Source organism: Typopeltis vanoorti, chromosome 4, assembly GCF_054136105.1.
Source record: "Typopeltis vanoorti isolate ZY-2024b chromosome 4, IOZ_Tvanoo_1.0, whole genome shotgun sequence".
NCBI classification, from domain to species: domain Eukaryota; kingdom Metazoa; phylum Arthropoda; class Arachnida; order Uropygi; family Thelyphonidae; genus Typopeltis; species Typopeltis vanoorti.
The window spans coordinates 94,061,100-94,082,724 of record NC_143552.1 but is presented as its reverse complement, the minus strand read 5'-3'; the positions used below and the strand labels follow the sequence as shown (position 1 = coordinate 94,082,724).

General features: G+C 35.5%; 1 protein-coding gene across 5 annotated transcripts in view; it reads right to left on the bottom strand.

Moving 5' to 3' along the window:
* Positions 1–21,625, bottom strand: part of LOC150107502 (focal adhesion kinase 1-like) — a 496,861-nt gene that overhangs the window by 209,265 nt on the left and 265,971 nt on the right. For all 5 annotated transcript variants that reach the window (XM_090391922.1, XM_090391925.1, XM_090391923.1 and 2 more), the window contains one exon: positions 12,053–12,137. In XM_090391922.1, coding sequence (XP_090248048.1) covers positions 12,053–12,137 — 85 coding nt within the window. The remainder of the gene's footprint in view (positions 1–12,052; positions 12,138–21,625) is intronic.

Genomic DNA, 21,625 nt, shown 5'->3' with positions numbered 1-21,625 from the left:
ATGAATTAGCTAACCTAATAATTATATATCACTATTTATGCTTGTGAATGCTAAAAAAGTAATGCCAGTTAAGTTATTCCATGCGTCTGATGTTAGTTTGTTAAACTCTTAACACTCTTTTAAGAGTGTTAATTTCTTTATATTAAACAAGTGCTGCTGTTACCTATTTTGTGGCATTCACAAATCCTGGAGAGTCACCTCATTATTTGCTACTTAAACACTTATTACATAATCTGGAAAAAAAATCTGTTTCCACACCATATATTGAATTTACAACCCACCTGAGTAATAACAAACGGTCAGCACAATGGCAGCAAAATATATGACAGACATGACTGTGGATTTTTCAATGAATGGACTGTTAATTAGTATTAACAAGATAAGCTGATTTTGAGTACTGATTGTTCTGCTAGTTAGATAAGCCCATGACTGTTGTAATATACTTAAGAAATATAAAGATAGTCATTGTAGCCGAGTGGAAAAGAGAGAGAGAGAGAGAGAGAAAGAAGGGAGTCACAAAAAGTTGACCACAATTTGAGAGGGGGGGAATAGGAAACTGTTTTCAAAATCTGATCTGAGGTGGTCTATACTAGTCACCGACTAAAGGAACTTTTACTAAGACTTTTTTTTTTTTTTTTTTCAATCAGTTCCTAAGTTAGTCGATCTCTGGGACAGGCAAGTGGGTGTTTTCTCCCAGAAACTCTAAGAAAATTCACCGTAGAACCCACTATTTTCAGACAGTAAACGTAGTGTTAGGATTAGGGATCACGAGATGTCAACACTTCTCAGCCACCTCTCTTCACAGGATGCCACGTATAATTAGTGATATCTCTTTTTTTTGGAGACTGCCTCAGTCTCCAAAAAAAAGTCAGATAGGACTAAAACAGCTTTCCCTACTCCCTACACAGAAATAAAAGGTGTCAGCTGAGCTGATGATCTGAGGTTGGCATTTACTTATACTAATGCAATAAGCTTCAATGGTTTAAATTAGTAGCTGATACCAACTGCATATAAGGGGTTATCAAAATATGGCTTAATGGGAAGGTTCTGAATGAAGAATTACACGCGAGGAATTATGCCTTTAAGAGAGACTAAATACGATAAAAGGAAAGGTGAATTTTTACTATTTATAAAGACAAATTCTGAATTTGTGGAGAAGCATTAGGGAGTGTGGCATGATAAACATATCATCATCATAAACAAATTCCTGACATGTACCCTCAAGGGGTGTACAGAATATGATAGTACTACATGAAAAAATTACATCATTACTAACTTCCTATCTACAATTTTCCTCCAAATCAGTCTGTTACTTGTCAAGACTCCAACATTATCAGATCTTATATTTCTATCGTCTAAGGCACTTTGTACCATATCAATCCACCTATATCTTGGTCTTCCTCTGGGTCGTTTTCCTGCCAACCTAGCAGAGAACACTTGTTTTGCTAATCTTTTCTCTCCCATTCTATTTAAGTGACCATATCACCTGAGATTAGCTCTGCTAACGCATTCCTGGATGCTGACAATGTCAAGTTCTTTCCTAATATCCTCATTTTTAATATGATATTGCCATTGATGCCATCTGTTCATGCCTCTAATCTTTCTCAGGACTCTCATATCTGCGGTCCCTAGTCTTTGGTGAAGTGTTTTACTTCTGACCCAGCTCTCAGATCCATAAGTTAAAACTGGTTTGAACACTGCCTTGTATACAGCTAATTTAGTGTTCCGACTAATTTCTCTCTTATTCCATATGAATTTATTCAATTGACTTCCCACCATACCAGCTTTGCTGATTCTGTTATCTATTTCTATATTTAATTTACCATCTTCAGTAAAAATCTTGCCTAAGTAGCTGAAATGTTTTACTTGTTCCACAGGTTCTCCATTCAAAACACAGTTGACATTTTCAATGATTCTGCCTATTTTCATTGTCTTTGTCTTTTTATTGCTGACCTTCATACCATATCTATTACAACAGCTATTTAATTTAGTCAGAGAATCTTGCAGACATGTAGCGGATTTATTTAGAAGTATAACATCATCTGCATAAAGCAAAGAGCTGACATTAACATCTCCAATTTTGATATCAGGTTTAATACCACTTTCCTTCATAATGTGATCCATATAGATAATGAATAACAGAGGGGATAATGTACATCCTTGTCTCACACCAGATTTAACATTAAACCATCTTCCTGTACTTCCTTCAATTCTAACTGCTGACTTACAACTCAAATAAAGACTAAGTATTGCTTGATATAAAGCCCCATTGACACCATATAACTGCAGTGTATTGAATAGCTTCTTTCTTGGCACCTTGTCATATGCCTTTTCCAAATCAACAAAACTTAAATACAGATCTTTGTTATATTCCCATGCTTTCTCGACTATTTGTCGTAAAGTGAAGATCTGATCCAGACAGCCTCTATTTGGCCTGAATCCAGCTTGTTCTTCACCCAGCTTTTCTTCCACAATTCTTCTCAACCGTTTCTCAAGTATACTTGCATAGATCTTGCCAGGAACACTCAGTAGGGAAATACCTCTGTAATTCTCACATTCAGTTTTATTTCCCTTTTTATATATGGGTACTATGAGAGCTCTACTCCAATCATCAGGAATTCGTCCCTCTGCCCAGGTTTTCTGAACTATGCAATGCAGCCACTGTAAGACTTTTATACCACCATACTTCAGCATTTCTGGTCGAATATCATCTACCCCTGCTGCTTTTCCACATTTCAAGCCTTTGATGGCTTTTTCTACTTCAAGTATGGATATGTATTCCTGACTGCATGCCAGGTGTGTTTTTTACCACTGCGCTGTCATCACTGCTTGTTTCATTTAGCAGTTTTTCAAAGTAATTACTCCATACTTCAAGGATATCTTTTTCTTTTGTTTTCATGTCACCTTTATCATCTCTAACTCCTTTTACAGCACTCTTTCCTCCATTCCTAAGCTTCTTCAACAACCTCCAGAATATTTTGCCACCTTCTTGATATTTATTTTCTATATTCTTGCCAAAGTCTTCCCATGACTTTTGTTTAGCTAGTTTTACACAGTGTTTAGCTTTCTTACATTTGTCTCTGTATTCTGTAAGAGACAAAGCTGACTTATTTGCCAGGAACTTTTGATATGCTTTCTTCTTTTCCTTCACTGCCTCTTTAACTTCCTGTGTCCACCAGGGAGTTCTGATTTTTTTATCCTTGCACACAACCTCACCACATGCCTCTCTGGCAGAATCAATCAATGTTTTCTTCAGAGTTTGCCACTGAATCTCCAAGCTTTGATTCCTGTTCTCAAACTCTTTCATTTTCTTTTCAATAATCTTTTGTGTATTTTAGTCTACAGTTCCCATCTGAGAGCTGCTCAACTTTTATTCGCTTTAAAACTTTCTTACATGTTATTCTTTTCAATATGAAATTCAATTTTATCCTGCTCAAGACTAAATAGTGATCACTTCCAATTTCAAATCCTCTGTACACTCTGGTGTCCTGCACCAGGGAGAAAACATCACTATCAACAATAACATAGTCAATGAGACTTTTCTTATTCCTAGCCTCTTCTCTCCATGTGAATTTGTGCACATTTTTATGTTGGAACATGGTGTTAGTAATAACCAGTCCATGTCCTGAGCAGAAATCCAACAGATATTTGCCATTATTATGAGCTTTGCTCTTTTCTCCAAATTTTCCCAAAATATTTTTGTATGTCTCACAATCATTTCCTACACTGCTATTTAGATCCCCAACAAGGACCAACTTTTCCTTTTTCACTGTATCAGTTGCTTTTTCTAAAGCTTCAAAAAATTCCTCCACTTCTATCTTAGTAGAGCCTTCTGTGGGACCATAGGCACAAATAAGTCTCATTGTCCAGTTCCCCATTCTCATATTTGCCCACATTACTCTACTTGAGACTGACTGCCATTCAAGAAGATTAGCCTCGTATTTTGTGTTGAATACTATGGCTACTCCTTCTTTTCCTTGCTTGTCATTGCCTGAATATAACATTTTATATTTATTGCTCAGAAAGATCTCACCAGTTTTGATCTTTTTTGTTTCAGACACCCTTATTATGTCGATCTGGTACTTATCTAATTCCTCAGGTAGCTCCATTTCTTTGCCATTCAGGCTTCTTACATTGAAAGTACCGATCTTTAACTCTGGTGATGTTGAGTTGGGGTTTGTTTTCAGATTTGTTCCAGTAGCTGACTTTTCGCTGTTCGCCCTGGTTCCCTGGCGAAAACAATGGGGGCCTTGTTTAACGGGGCGACGCCCCAGCCGGCATGAAATTTTGTCATGTTGTACCATCATTTTTTATTTTGGTTTAACCAATAAGAATACAATTTGGTCGGCTAAATCCCAAATTGCCAGCCCATCCTCGTTCGTTCAGTATCAAAGTAGATACCCAACAGGGTGCACCACGAGAAGGTGAGGATTGAACATTAGGTCAGAAGCCCTGGTCGGTTCTCCGCAATCCTTTAAAGGCTATGTGGAGGTCTCCTCTCAGTTATACAGCTTTGACCCTTGAGCACCCCACACTGTCTTGTATATAGCTAATTTAGTGTAGCGACTAATTTCTCTCTTATTCCATATGAATTTATTCAACTGATTGCCTACCATACCAGCTTTGTTGATTCTGTTGTCTATTTCCATATTTAATTTAACATCTTCAGTAAAAATCGTGCCTAAGTAGCTGAAATGTTTTACTTGTTCCACACGTTCCCCATTCACAACACAGTTGACATTATCAACAACTCTAACTATTTTGATTGTCTTTGTCTTTTTAATGCTGCCCTTCATATCATATCTATTACAACAGTTATTCAATTTAGTCAGGGAATCTCGCAAACTTGTAGCAGATCTATATAAAAGTATAACACTGTCCGCATAAAGCAAAGAGCTGACATTAACATCTCCAATTCTGATATCGTGTTTAATATCACTTTCCTTCATAATGTGATCCATATAGATAATGAATAACAAAAAGTCCTCCATGACTTTTTTTTTAGCTAGTTTTACACAGTGTTTTGCTTTCTTACATTTGTCTCTGTATTCTCTAAGAGCAAAAGCTGACTTATTGTGAGGAACTTTTGATATGCTTTCTTCTTTTCCTTCACTGCATCTTTAACTTCCTGTGTCCACCATGGAGTTCTGATTTTTCTATCCTTGCAGACAACCTTACCACATGCCTCTCTGGCTAAATCAATCAAGGTTGTCTTCAAGGCTTGCCATTGTATCTCCAAGGTTTAGTTCCTGTTCTCAAACTCTTTCATTTTTTATTCAATAATCTTCATGTATTTTAGTCTACAGTTCACATCTGAGAGCTGCTCAACTTTTATTCGCTTTAAAACTTTCTTACATGATATTCTTTTCAATATGAAATTCAATTTTATCCTCAAGACTAAATAATGATTGCTTCCAATTTCAAATCCTCTGTATACTCTGGTGTTCTGCACCAGGGAGAAAACATTACTATCAACAATAACATAGTCAATGAGACTTTTCTTATTCCTTGCCTCTTCTCTCCATGTGAATTTCTGTACATTTTTATGTTGGATCATGGTGTTAGTAATAACTAGTCCATGTCCTGAGTGGAAATCCAACAGGTATTTGCCATTATTATTAGCTTTGTTCTTTTCTCTAAATTTTCCCAAAATACTTTTTTATGTCTGACAATCATTTCCTACTTTGCTATTCAGATCCCCAACAAGGACCAATTTTTCCTTTTATATTGTGTCAATTGCTTTTTCTAAAGCATCAAAAAATTTCTCCACTTCTACTTTAGTAGAACCTTCTGTGGGACCATAGACAAATAAATCTCATTGTCCAGTTCCCCATTCTCATATTTGCCCACATTACTCTACTTAATATTGCCTGCCATTCAAGAAGATTAGCCTTGTATTTTGTGTTGAATACTATGGCTACCCCTTCTTTTCCTTGACTGTCATTTCCTGAATATAACATTTTGTATTTATTGCTCAGAAAGATCTCACCAGTTTTTGTCTTTTTTGTTTCAGACACCCTTATTATGTCGATTGGGTACTTATCTAATTCTTCAGCTAGCTCTATTTCTTTGCCATTCAGGCTTCTTATGTTGATAGTAGTGATCTTTAACTCTGGTGATGTTGAGTTGGGGTGTGCTTTCAGATTTGTTCCAGTAGCTGACTTTTCGCTGTTCGCCCTGGTTCCCTGGCAAAAACAACGGGGGCTTTGTTTAACCGGGCGACATCCCAGCCAGCATGAAATTTTGTCATGTTGTACCATCATTTTCTATATTGGTTTAAGCCAATAAGAATACAATTTGTTCAGCTAAATCCCAAATTGCCAGCCCATCCTCGTTCGTTCAGTATCCAGGTAGATACCGAACAGGGTGCACCATGAGAAGGTGAGGATTGGACATTAGGTCAGAAGCCCTGGTCGGTTCTCCGCATTCCTTTAAAGGCTATGTGGAAGTGTCCTCTCAGTTATACAGCTTTGACCCTTAAGCACCACTGGTCTTAAAATGGACACTGAAATTCATCTACAACCTAAAGATCACAAACATTTATGTCCAAGGTGAGATTCAAACCCACAGCCAATTGGTTGGAGGGTAGAGTATGTTAACTACTAGCCAACCAGGCTGGCAACAAAAGAAATAGAATGAAATGGAATAAAACAGAATGGAATCCTTTCTTTCATGCTTCCATGGTGATCAGAATACATTATGAAAATTATAAATACAACTACTGTGTTAGAGTCAAATTTTAGTTTAATATAACTAAATATACACTCGACGTTTCGACCTTCACATTTAGGTCATCTTCTGAAGTATACTTATATATATAAAGAAATAAGCTGCACTACAATCTACATGGCATGCTAAAGTTACTGATCAATTGTTAAAACTATCTGTCTGACCTCTGGTGTTAAAAAAAAAAAAATACTTCACTACATCAAAGTTAGAGTCCTGTTATTATTATCTATTAGGTTAAAAGTTAAATTAAGCTGGAAAGTAACATGTTCATACAGAAAATAATAAATAAATAAAAAATAAATAAAATTACTTATATAAGTATGCATATAAATTGCAACAACTAGTATGGTTAGTGGCCAATAAAAGATGAAAAATTGCTTAGAGTCCTAAAGTCAGGGTTTGCTGGAAGTGGACTGAATGTGTGCCATCCAAATTCTTGGGATTTTTAAGCCACCGTTATTATTATTAAGATTAGGGTGGTAAATCAAAATTTTACAGGCTATAAATTTTCGTTCATACCAATCTTTTGTATGATGCAAAGAACAAGTACTTTTCCAATCAATTCGATGTAGGGTGTTATTCTGTTTTTGTCAGAACTATCAGAAATCAAGTCATTAAAAGCTAATCAAGATATAATTATAACAAAATCAGACAAAGGTAATGTCTGATTTTGTTAAAATTATCCTACAGTCATCCTTGACAGATCAACTTATATTCAACAGATGAATCAACTAGTCTCCAATAACAGCACCTATCAGCTTGCGAAATATAATCCAACCAACAGAATAAAGAAAAAACCTGTGAAATTACTTAAGTCTGTCACCGCTTGGCCATCAGGCACAATTAAAAAACTAATATCCCCCATTATGCCTGTTCTCCCAGAATATATGATGTTCCCAAGGTACACAAACATAACGTTCCGCTTCGGCCGATAGCTGAGGGAATAAACAGTCCTAATTATCACCTAGCCAAGAAATTAGAGTCAACATTGAAGGATTGTAGGTCATTCCCTCTCCTATATAAAGAACACAAAACACTTCATATACAAAATTAAAAACATAATATTCGGCAAAGATGATTTATTAGTCAGTTTTGACGTTTCTGCCCTTTTCACAAATGTCCCAATCAATGACAATTCTTCTTCTACAGAACAAATTTCTACCTGATATTACGGCTATCTTTGTCCACGTACTACGTTCCAGTTACTTCATGTGGCAAAATAAAGTAACCATAATGTAGTACGTGGACAAAGAGAGCCATAATATCGGGTGGAAATTTGTAGGTCACCTACAAAAAGAAGGTACGGCCATGGGCTCACCACTATCCCCCCCCCCCAAACACACACCAATTGCTACTTTTTATATGGAAGCTTTTGAGCAACTGGACACACAGCCGCCAAATGTTAAACACATTCCTTGGCCACCTGGACAAACAACATGAGCGCACAGATACGCTGGTCACACGTCTTCCCTCACACAATCTATACTTCACTGTTTACCACAAGCCTACACACACCAGCCAATATATACATGCTAACTCATATCACCACCCTTCACAAAAATTTGGAGTCATCAACACCCTCATAAACAGAGCTATAACAATTTGCTCTAATGAACAAGCTCTTAAACAAGAATTAAAAACTATCAGCAATGCATTCATAAATAATGGATATAGCAAAAATACTATTAATAAAATTCTTCATAAAATTTTATCAAAAAAAAAAAAAAAAGAAAAAAAGAATATAGATTACAGAAAAACCATAACTATATCATACATTAAAGGGTTGTCAGAAAAAATTCATAGAGTCCTACATCATTATAATCTTAATGCCACTTTTAAACCACCTTTAAAATTAAGAAACATATTCAACACCTCTAAGGATCCTCACCCCCCATTGGCACACCCTGGAGTTTATTACATCTATTGCACCTGTAACTTACCTTATATTGGAGAAACTAGATGTATAATTCCTATCCATAAAAAAGAAAACACAAACAACACATTAAATATAATAATTTTGGTTACGCAGGCCTCTCAGATCACGCTCTTAACACCTGACATCGAAATGATTGGAAAAGTATTTGTTCTTTGCATCATACAAAAACTTGGTATGAATGAAAATTTAAAGAAGCCTGTGAAATTTTGATTAACCATCCCAATCTTAATAATAATGGTGGCTTAAAAATCGCAAGAATTTGGATGGCATACATTCATAGTTTCCAGCAAATCCTGACTTTAGGACTCCAAGCAATTTTTCATCTTTTATTGGCCACTAACCATACCAGTTGTTGCAATTTATATGCATACTTATATAAGTAATTTTATTTATTTTTTATTTATTTATTATTTTCTGTATGAACATGTTATTTTCCAGCTTAATTTAACTTTTAACCTAATAGATAATAATAACAGGACTAGCTTTGATGTAGTGAGGATTTTTTTTTTTTAATGCCAGAGGTCAGGCAAATAGTTTTAACGTCTGATCAGAAACTTTAGTATGCCATGTAGATTGTAGTGCAGCTTGTTTCTTTTTATATATAAGTATACTCCAGAAGATGACCTAAATGTGAAGGTCGAAACGTCAAGTGTATATTTAGTTATATTAAACTAAAATTTTACTCTAACACAGTAGTTGTATTCATAATTTCCATCATGTATTCTGATCATGCTCATGCTCACCATGTAAGCATGAAAGAAAGGATTCCATTCTGTTTTATTCCATTTCATTCTATTTCTTTTGTTGCCAGCCTGGTTGGCTAGTAGTTAACATACTCTACCCTCCAACCAATTGGCTGTGGGTTTGAATCTCACCTTGGACATAAATGTTTGTGATTGTCTTTAGTTTGTAGATGAATTTCAGTGTCCATTTTAAGACCAGTGGTGCTTAAGAGTCAAAGCTGTATAACTGAGAGGACACCTCCACATAGCCTTTAAAGGAACGCGGAGAACCGACCAGGGCTTCTGACCTAATGTCCAATCCTCACCTTCTCATGGTGCACCCTGTTCGGTATCTACCTGGATACTGAACGAACGAGGATGGGCTGGCAATTTGGGATTTAGCTGAACAAATTGTATTCTTATTGGCTTAAACCAATATAGAAAATGATGGTACAACATGACAAAATTTCATGCTGGCTGGGACATCGCCGGGTTAAACAAAGCCCCTGTTGTTTTTGCCAGGGAACCTGGGCGAACAGCGAAAAGTCAGCTACTGGAACAAATCTGAAAGCACACTCCAACTCAACATCACCAGAGTTAAAGATCAGTACTATCAACATAAGAAGCCTGAATGGCAAAGAAATGGAGTTAGCTGAAGAATTAGATAAGTACCCAATCGACATAATAAGGGTGTCTGAAACAAAAAAGACAAAAACTGGTGAGATCTTTCTGAGCAATAAATACAAAATGTTATATTCAGGAAATGACAGTCAAGGAAAAGAAGGGATAGCCATAGTATTCAACATAAAATACGAGGCTGATCTTCTTGAATGGCAGGCAATATTAAGTAGAGTAATGTGGGCAAATATGAGAATGGGGAACTGGACAATGAGATTTATTTGTCTATGGTCCCACAGAAGGTTCTACTAAAGTAGAAGTGGAGGAATTTTTTGATGCTTTAGAAAAAGCAATTGACACAATAAAAAAGGAAAAATTGGTCCTTGTTTTATGTTGTGTAGCTTCCAAACCTCGGAGATTATGTAAGGCCTGTGTACGTTGATAGAGTTCGCATCACACTTTATGGCTATTGTTTCCGATATTCTGTGCATTGGAAATCCTACACACATCACCTCCTTAAAAGCGTCCCTAAACAGTTACAGCAACAGACTAAAATTCACCATAGAAACTGAACAGAACAAATCCATCAATTTCTTAAACTTGACACTAACCAGAACACACAACAAAAGAGCCACGAAAGTATACCACAAACTCTCACACATCGGAAACTACCTCCATTTCCACTCATACCATCCATATTCTGTTAAAAAATCTGTCATATTATCACAATTCATAAATGCATACAAATTTTCAACCAACCAGAGTAATCTAAACACAGAAATAAAAAAAACTAACACAGATCTTCGAAAATTGCAACTATCCTACACAACTAATAAATTACGCAAACAAGACTGCCGAAAACCGCCAAAACAACCCAAGTACCAAAATAAACTTCCCTATACAAAAAATTATCAAACTACCGTACACCCAAAACACATACAAAGCCTACAAATACATCTTCAAACATACTGACTACAAACTGGTATTCACAAACCAAAAATTGGCAAATCTCCTAAAACCCACTAAATCTCAGACACAAAAAGAAATATTTGAACACCACAATGTAGTCTATAAATTTCCCTGCCAAAAAGACTGTGATATCACCTACACAGGTTCCACCATCAGGTCTTTATGGGCAAGACTACAAGAACACTTCCGCGATTGTCGCATCCCTATTCCAGAACATTTAAACACTAAAAAACGCAACATCAAAACGAAAAAAAATTGAATACAAAGCACAGGAAAAACGGAAATAGCTGTCCACGCCCTTGAACAAAAACATACCCCGCAGATCGACAAGGCCATCATAGTGGACAGAACAAGACAAGAAACAATACTTAGAATATCGGAAACAATAGCCATAAAGTGTGACGCAAACTCTATCAACGTACACAGGATCTACATAATCTCCGAGGTTTGGAAGCTACAGAACATAAAATTGAGGTCACAATCCCGATCAATAGGCGATAACACAAACACTTCAAAAGCAGAAGCACCTACCCGACCTGACAAAGCATCCACTTCCTCCATGTGTTCAGACGACGACCAAGAATAGTCGAAACGGATCGCACCCCCTTCACCCTTTCCCACCTCATATAAATATAAGAAACGCTCCGCCCATCCCTTATAATATATATGTTATTCAAAAAAAAAAAAAAAAAACAGGTTTTTTCCATTTGTTATTTCAATTCTCCCACTTGCCAAAATCCCCCCCCCACACACACACACACAGTAGTTTGGACAACATGAAAGAAGAAGCGCCACAACACCCAGAAAAAGGTAAGTGCAAATTTCTTGTCCTCTATGCAACATATATTTATTGATAAATATACATCTACAATGCCCTAAGAATACGTGAGAAAAGAGCCAATGGCATTTAAACTGGGGCACTCCTAAACAGAAGCAGGTAAATAGCCATAAATATAATCGTTTGTTAAGAGGAGTAACATGGGAGTTTTCCCAGAAATAATATCCTTAATTCATACTATTTATTATTCTATCTTTTCATTTTAATGGTCTCTTTCTCTCTGTTATAAGAAATACTTACATGCTTCCTCCAAAAATTTTTCACCCATGGATTCTTCACTTTCAACTTTGCACGTTTTAATGGCAACAGGAACTGTCTGGTTATCCTAAAAAAGCAAAGAAATCATTCTCAAGTTCTACTAACTTATGTACAGCTTAGTTATTCATTAGTTATTCGTCCTTTAAAAGAAGAAACTGAGTTCATTAGATGTCTAGCTCCATTGACAGAAATCCATTAGCATCGCATATCTGACTAACGTAAGCAAAAAATTGTGATGTGCATAGTGATCTAACGACCATGGTAGACAAACTGAATACAATCAAAAACATATACAAACTATAACTTATCATGGATCAAAAAGAGAATCTACAGTTTTATAAAGAGGTAAGTCATTTATGAAATTACTTATGCTGAGTCTTCCATACTAACAAATGGTTTAATTTCTGTTAATATTCATTCACAAAGTTAGCCAAATAACCAAGACTTGATCTATCAGTTTACGAAGTACTAAATATCAAAGCCAACAAAACAAAATTTGCATTCAAATGTGGCTTTCCCTCTTCTCTGTGTGAAGGAGTGACATGCCAAACACAATGACAGGAGAGAGAGAGAGAGAGAGAGAAAAAAAAAACAGGAATCTTAACATAATACAAACACCATTATTTGATGCTTGGAAAAAGAATTATGCCTAAAATCTTCAATTTGGCAGATTTTAGGTTTGGTCACTCAACACACACAGTGTGTGTGTGTTGAGTGACCAGAATACTTAGCCAAATAGAAACATACTCCATGCAGACATTTTAAAGACCAGCAAAGTAACTTACATGTCCAAATGGAAGATAGAATAAAAAATTATGTCCAAGTTAAGTGAACATCAGGTAGGTTGTCCTAAATTACTGAAGGCAGGACCTTTCCCTCCCCCATGAAAAGACGCAAGGATTACAGCAAAGAAACTGTGTGTGGCTAGAGTGGAGAGCAAAATAATCTGTTGACATTCTTAAAGAACTGGAAGTTGCAATCCTTGGGGAATTACAGGAAAAAGCTGTTTCACAGAACTGAGGAACGTGAATTTCACGTGAATTAAGGTGTTTATCTCAAGTCACTTAAAAAAAAAAAAGCTGTTTTCATTTTGTGGACTATCCTGGCGCACTTTTTTAAAAATCATGACTTGGATAGGGCAGAATTTTGAACAATGAGGAATGAAAATCTCCATTCCAACATGGATAACTTCTGTAACAAGATCTCAACAAGCATCTGGATCTAAGGAATGAAAAAAATGGAAAGGAGTAAAACAGAGATCTTCCCATTTGGCATTGCTGTAGTGCCAAATTATATAAGATTGTGAATGGCTGAAGGGAGGACATTCCACAAGAGGCGAAACTTGGATGAAATTCCAATCTGAATTACCAAGAGTAACAGTCACTTTAACAGAATATCTATAAGGAGAACTGGTTAAGAAAAGATCTAGGGCATTGGATGAGTGACGAGGATTGTCAGGAAATGATTTGTTTTAAATTTGTTAAAACAAATATCTCTACTTTCTGGATTTGAGAAAAAGGGAGCCAGTTAGAACTGTGAACATTAAAGTCACTAAGGAAGATGACTTTGCTGTTAGAGAATTTAGATTGTATGAAATCAAGTTTCATGGGTAAGAAGTTAAAGAAGTCAGAATTGAGATATTGGTAGAGACAGCAGCTGAATGAAACATAATGAGGTAAGAAATCTTAAGATCTAGAAGTTAAAAAAAAAAAAAAAGGGGGGGGGGGGGGAATCTAGATTAGGCATCTGCTGACAAGGAATAGCATTGCACAAAAGCATAAGTACTACCCTTGTAATAGATGGAGTGATATTGGGTGTAGCTTGGAAAGTCAAGATTGGCGCTGGATGTCTGTAGTTGATGATGATGCACATAATTCAGATTGGTGTTTATACTATGAAATTTGGTAAAGGAATGTGGACAAACTTTTTTTTGTTATTGTAAGAATTTTTGAATTTTTTGGGGAAATGTTTTGAGGGAGGTTTGTTATTAACTGCACTAACACTATGTTTATTTACATTTACTCTCCACTCTTCTGCTAGTATTACAAAGGCAAAAAGAAAAAGCGTAGGGGAACATAGAGTGAGAGGAGTCAGTCTCTTAGACATGTCACCCATACAAAGGGCCTCAACAGTGCCCCTTGCATATGATTACATAGCTGCCATCCAAGCACAGGCACAACCTAGCAGTATAGAAGGCAGCTAAATTATAAGCCAGATGATCAGGAAGACTCCATGCACTAATGTCAGGTTCAGTCTCAAACTATCTGGCAACCAACCTGCAGAAATGCTGTACCCCCAAAGATGGGAAGAAAATGGATCTATAATATGTTGAGGAATGTTCCTGTGGGATATATCACACTGCATATTAAAAGTTTTTTTTGTGGGGGGGGGGGGGGGAACAGGAACTGCTCTGTCCTGTAAAGTATCAGTGGACTGATATATACCATATCCATACCTAGCTACTACTTCGGTCCTCCAAAACACCAGAGCCCTATATCATTTTGGGATGATCAGCTATTCAATCAACTTTTTGTTTCTGTCATTTGAGGTGGTGTGCCCCTCAGGATGACAGTAAGGTACTGTTGAAACCAAAGGACTACTTATTAACCATGCTACTGGCCAAGACAGCTATAGATGTCAAGGTTATCATGGATGCAAAGTGCATATTAAAATTGTAATACCATTGATATTACATTGAAATATGTGATGGATACGAAGCATATGAGGATGCGTATTTGATCCATAATGGCCGGTTGGGTGGTTAAAGTATTACTACATGATTACACAAGTGATTTTCTTATAGTGAACACTGTTTTACATTTTGGAAGCTGTTTTACTAATCTATGAGTTATGGGAGGAAGGGATGCCATAACTCATAGATTAGTAAAACAGCTTCCAGTATAAGAAAATTCACTATAAGACAATGGATGGAGGAGAGGTTTAGAAATTTGCAAGAAGAGATTAAAATATTAGAAAAACATCCTCAGTGAACACAAGATAGAAAGGCAGAGAATAAACTACTGGACAAGTTGGCCTGGAATAAGAGTACAGCCAAAGCAAGTATAAGATGCAGCCAGCAAATTATGTCAGCATGTGTTTTATGACAAGTTTGATGAAAAACTCACATTAAAAAACTGCTATCTCCAAGACCAGCTAACTTACCTTCAACTGAAAATGCTTATGAGGCCCTCTCCTTCAGAGTTAGCATTCATTATGAAAAATTATGATGACTATGATTATAAGCATAATAACTTTAATTTCAGATAAAAGTAATTAGTCAATTTGACCATCACATTAGTGTCATCATATGAATACATATTAAGGAGACATAAGCTCAACTACATCTCATCACATCATATTGATGAGATTATATTGAAATAATGACCCTAATCTCTGATGAGCATGAGAACAGTGGTTTGCTGTACTCTCTTCCAAGGATACCAACTAAAAATCATTGCTAGCGTCTTGGGCCAGCTATCATGAATGGCTAAGAGTGAAACTGAGTAATACAGACAACTTCAAATTTCAACTCAATTGAGGTTTTGAGGTTGTCTGGTATGAAGTAGATGTTAAGAGCACCAAATACATAGATGAATGCTGTTGTAGAGCAGGATCATCTGCAGAGGAACTGAACTACATAGACCAATAAATTGACCATAATTATGGATACAAGACAGTTGAGTTCAACTGTGAGAGATATACAGTGGAGAAGTGAGAAAGCAGGGATAGAGAATTACTGAGGGACAACTTCCTTTAAACAGCATGAGATGAAACCTGCACTTCAAGAACATTAGATATTGTAACAGTATCTGAAACTCCTGTAAAATATGGCAACTGTTATCAGCCAGCTGTTAAAAGTGAGAATAAGGTGATCAAACAGTACAAGGTACAAAGGAAATTTTGCAGCTATCAGCAAGTGGCAAAAGAAAACAAGGTTATCTTTGGAACCTGAGCAAAGATGTGGACAGAAAGCATGTGAGGCCCAGGTTTACTTCTTATGGCATGATGTAAGTGAATGGAATAAAGCTATTCACTCACATTTATGAGTGAATCTTTAGTAGGTTTTCTAAGAGGTATAATAACTGCATTACCATTGTATTACCTCCCTTAACAAATCCTCAGCTCTACTGGAGGTGCCTATGTACACTGATAATAGCAGAACTCTCAGTTAACTGGTCCATGGGTTAACAAGTCACTTGACTCAAGGAACAGCCCTATTTGATCCTTCAGTCCATTAACCATACTTTCATTAAATGACCAGCAAATTGATTTCCAAGCATGATTAGATAACTGAAAGATCATCTTGTATGTGCATAAATAAAATTTGCATCAATAGTTAACTGAAGAACATTCTGACTGAGAAAATTTTATTATCTGCCAGTTCTAGTTGTGAAGGGTATTGTTTCAATGATGGCAGAATTCAGTAGTGGTGATGTCCTACAGTTTTACTTGGGGAATGCCTCCACCATATATTTCTGTGAATGACTATACAAAGTGCCTACAGCCTCAGATGTGAAGAGTACTGGTAGCCTGAAGTTCTCATTTATTTGTAATATTGCGAGAAATAGCAGATCCAGAGCTTTCCGACTAATTATATGGTTATTGAGAGCTGCTATGTAGAGTTTCACAATGGATCCACTTCCTCTTGTATCTCAGCTAGAGAAGGGGGGGAAAAAATCCAGTACACCTGTAACTTGCTCTGCAAATTACAAAGATGAAATAGGATAAAGAACACAAATGACACGTCACATTTAATAAATATGAAAAATTAACATTTCTGATCATACACCTGGTACTTCCACAGAATTCTTTGGAAGGATACCTGTTCCTTACATAGTATATCAGAAGGTGATATGATGCAAACTTAAGGATCATATGAGACATTAGTCAACCATCTCAACAGAAATGAATGAATGTCTAAAGATTAACAGACTGTGGATGACCAGTAACCTCAACTATAAAAGTGAATCAAAAAGATCAACAGACCCTATTGAAGCTCCAAACAATTCTCTCTCTCTTTCTCTCTCTCTCTCTATATATATATTAGATGCATGTCTTCATTCATTAAAATGAACTTAAAATATATCCACTTATGCTAATGTGGATTTGTGAGGTTTTGTCTGTATGAGAACTTTTTAAAATTAACTTAAACCACACTATGATGTGAGGTATAGGATTATATTGATTGCAGAAATGTTTCCTACCTGAAGTTGCAAATTGCCACTTGCAATCACTGATTGTGACTGCTATGATGCTGGGAAAAAAAAAAAAAAGCAAATTGTTGTTAAGGGATAATTGAGAGCAAAGACACATTGCAGTTAAGATCAACTGCACAGATTTTTTTTGGGGGGATGAGGTGGGAGAAGGAATTTTGACAGCGATTTTTTAAACAAACATGGGGGGGGGAATTCAATTAGCCCTTCAGTTCACAGGGAATCAGAATGGTCTAAATGCAAACTCAAAACATAAATGCAATCCTTCATACCCATTGGAATTTAATTCAAAGCTGATCATCCCCCCCCCCTCAAATTAATCTAGGTCAATTTCTGCCCATCATACTTCCATCTTTTTCTCTCTCTCTCATCCTGTAACACATCTTAAACACAAACCTGACCACTTATTTCTTCTCCTATAACTTCAACTTAAACACAGAGGATATGGAAAAATTGTCTCCTATTCCAGAAACAGTACACTGCATGCCTCATGTGTTCATTTATCATAAAGATATGAGAAGAATCCATATAATCTAGACACCTTCTGGTATTATCAAAATTCACTCAAAACATGGCTCCAAAACTACCACTCAACCTTTATCAACTCTGAATACATATTCAGCTAGCATCTACACCATAACCTACATTAAACCTATTTCAACAAAGGAAGGTAAAACGAAGATATATATATATGTGTTTGTGAAGCAAGCTGCCACCCTCCAAATCTGCTTCATCTTTGTTACTAGAGTAGTCAATTTTTCTTTCTGACCATTCAACTGCATGTTATGATGGATAGCTCCTTTTCTTCAGATTTCTCCACCAATGAAGCCGTGAAACAGGATAATTCTTTCATTTAACTTTCTTCAATTCATAAACCATCAACTCTTTATTCACCTAAAGTGTTCACATGACAGTACACTCCCTCATGCTACTCACTTGACAATGCTCAAACATCATAAGTGTGAAGAGATATAATACCCTAAACATGGAGCTTTATACAAGTCCTAATAAGACAAGGACGCTTTCATTGCTAGCAAAATGGCCAACTTCTTTCCTACAACAAAAAATGATTCATTTCCACTGATAGTATACAGATCCTCAGACAAGTTCATATCTTTGGTCTTGGGTCGATTTACCTAACCTTTCAACACAAACACATTGGAGCTATAGCATTCTTATCTCCAAAAAATTTGCTTTTCACTCAAGATGTTATTTGTTATTTCATAACTTAACTCAAATTCTAAATTTATCCAACTTGAAAATACTGTTCTCATGCTTGGGTGATGCACCAAAATCATCTCTAAAACTTCTAGTTTTAGAAATGATTTAACCAATTAAGTGGTTTGTCCCAAAGAGGCCAAACCAGTTAATCGGTGACCCTTTTTCACATATTTAATATAAGTTCTGTTTATAACTGTGTGTGAAATATATATATGTATTTTTATATACATTTTCTTAGTGTTTTTCCTGCACCTGCCAAACCAGGTTAGGCTCAAACCACGATTATCATTTAAGTAATTCTGATTTCTTCCCAATATATTTACTTTAAAACAATTCTAGTTTCCATCCAAATTATTAAAATCTCATATATTACTTGCACCTATCTCTCAAATAAACAAGAGAATTGTAATACAGATATAATTATTTACATAAAATTCATAAGAAATACACACTCTCTCTCTCACACACACATACACATGCTCGCCCATTTAAATTTCAGGAATAAAAAAAAATCTAACAGCAAACAAAGGAAAGAAATTCCTTTACTGATCCTCTCTAGAATTAACAACTATAGTTTTTCACTGAAATCAGTTCCAAATTAAGAGTCATCTCACTCTAGCTCAAATTTAACACTTTTTGCAAATAAATAATCTTATCCTACCTCAACAGCTTCAGAAAAATTACCCTGCTCCAAAGTTACCCACAAAGAGAAAATACTTAGAGGAAACTATTAACCTTACACTTCTCCTAACAAATCTTAATTACACGAATTCAGTTCCTTTCACTGTCTGAACGATAGTTTATATTTCCTTGTCTTCAGTATTCTTTCTAAAATCCTTTCTAAATGAAATCCATTATTCTTATTCCAATCTCCACAGCAGCGTAATAACAAACCTGTATTGCTTAGTTGGCCAGATGCCTCAAAATTATTTTGAAGCTAATGTGTGTGGCTGCACAAGTTGGCTTCAAACTGCTGATATAACTCAATGGTGTTCTCCTTGTATGGATAGACCTGAACAGCATGCAAAATAAATTTTCAGGTAAGAAAAACAGATTTATTATAGGTTTCACTCTATTAAAGTAAAATAATTATAGTTTTTTTTGATATCTGTTAGAATGAAATGTGGTGCAGTTCTTGAAATATGAAAACAGCCAACTCCTTGTTGGCTCCATTACCATTTCGGCATTAATGCTGAAGTTTCATGATACTTTATAACATTAACTAAAGTTCAAAAATTGTTTTAAATAACAGTTTACAAAATGAATTACATAATTTTTATATTTTTTGTAGACAAAGAAAAGTGAATTTAATTATAAAACTAAATTAAATTTCACAAAAGTATTAATAAGGAAACTATTACATTATGTAAATGAAGGAAGAAAGGGAAGAAACATATAAAACCATCCCAACTGCTTTCCAAGTTTTTCTTATAAGATTTCTTAATACATAAGTCATCTAATTTTTAAAAAAATAAACAAAATGTGGTGTATCTGAATGATAGCCATCAGGTATGCCACAGTTACACTGTCAAATAAAAATTCTGTTTTTGCCTTAGGTCTTTTCAACACTGCATTTCGATAGAAAATGTTCCATAGAACTAGCATCTATCATTTCTTCACTTTCTATTAAGCATACAACATATGAGCATGGTTTGTTGAACATTCATTCACAGTCCACACGTAATTCACTAAATTACGTGTGGACTAAAATATTTCACTAAAATACTTAAGGGTCAAAGTGGTATAACTGAGAGGAGACCTCCACATAGCCTTTAAAGGAATGGGGAGAACCGAGCAGGGCTTCTGACCTAATGTCCAATCCTCACCTTCGTGTGGTGCACCCTGCTAGGTATCTACCTGAATACTGAATGAACGAGGATGAGCTGGCAATTTGGGATTTAGCCACCAAATTGTACTCTTATTGGCTTAAAGCGCAATATAAAATGGTACAATATGACAGAATTTCATGCTGGCTGGGGAATTACCCAGTTAAACAAGCCCCCCAAGATGGTTTAATGTTAAATCTGGTGTCAGACTAGGATGTACTTTATCCCCTCTATTATTCATTATCTATATGGATCATATTATGAAGGAAAGTGGTATTAAACCTGATATCAAAATTGATGTTAATCTCAGCTCTTTACTTTATGCAGATGATGTTATACTTTTAAATAAATCTGCTACAAGTCTGCAAGATTCCCTGACTAAATTGAATAACTGTTGTAAGAGATATGGTATGAAGGTTAGAAATAATAAGACAAAGACAATGAAAACAGACAGAAGCATTGAAAATATCAACTGCATTGTGAATGAAGAACCTATAGAATAAGTAAAACATTTCAGCTACTTAGGCATGATTTTTAGTGAAGATGGTAAATTTAATATGGAAATAGATAACAGAATCAACAAAGCCAGTATGGTTGGAAGTCAAATGAATAAATTTATATGGAATAAGAAAGAAATTAGTCAAAACTCTAAATTAGCTGTATACAAGAGTGTTCAAACCAATTTTAACTTATGGATCTGAGAAAGGAGTTAGAAATAAAAACACTTGACCAAAGACTGTAGATACGAGAGTCCTGAGAAAGATTAGAGGCTCTGCTAACCCAGGAATATGTTAGCAGAGCTAATCTCAGGTGGAATGGCTACTTAATCAGAATTGGAAAGGAAAGATTAGTAAAACAAGTGTTCTCACAGTTGGCAGAAAAAACACACAGAGGAAGACCAAGATATAGGTGGATTGATAAACCAGTAAAAAAGTGCCTTAGAACAGTGCTCCCAAAACTTCTGGATGTCAGGGCCCCTTTGGGAAAATTTAAATATTTCACCCCCCCCCCCCAAAAAAATAGTAATATAGACATATTTTTATTATATTTATTGTATTTATATTCAATACAAAACATACACAGGAAATATTGCAAAAATCAAATGCAAATATATTTTAGCATCTTACATACACATTTGACATGCCACATTATCTCATATTTTTATATAGATAGATATATTGTTATTGTACATTTACAGTACAAGCACATGAAACATAAAATGATTAGTAATAAAGAAAGAATTAAAATCATAAAAGTAGTTTAATAACAATTTAATGTGATGGATGTGTTTCAAA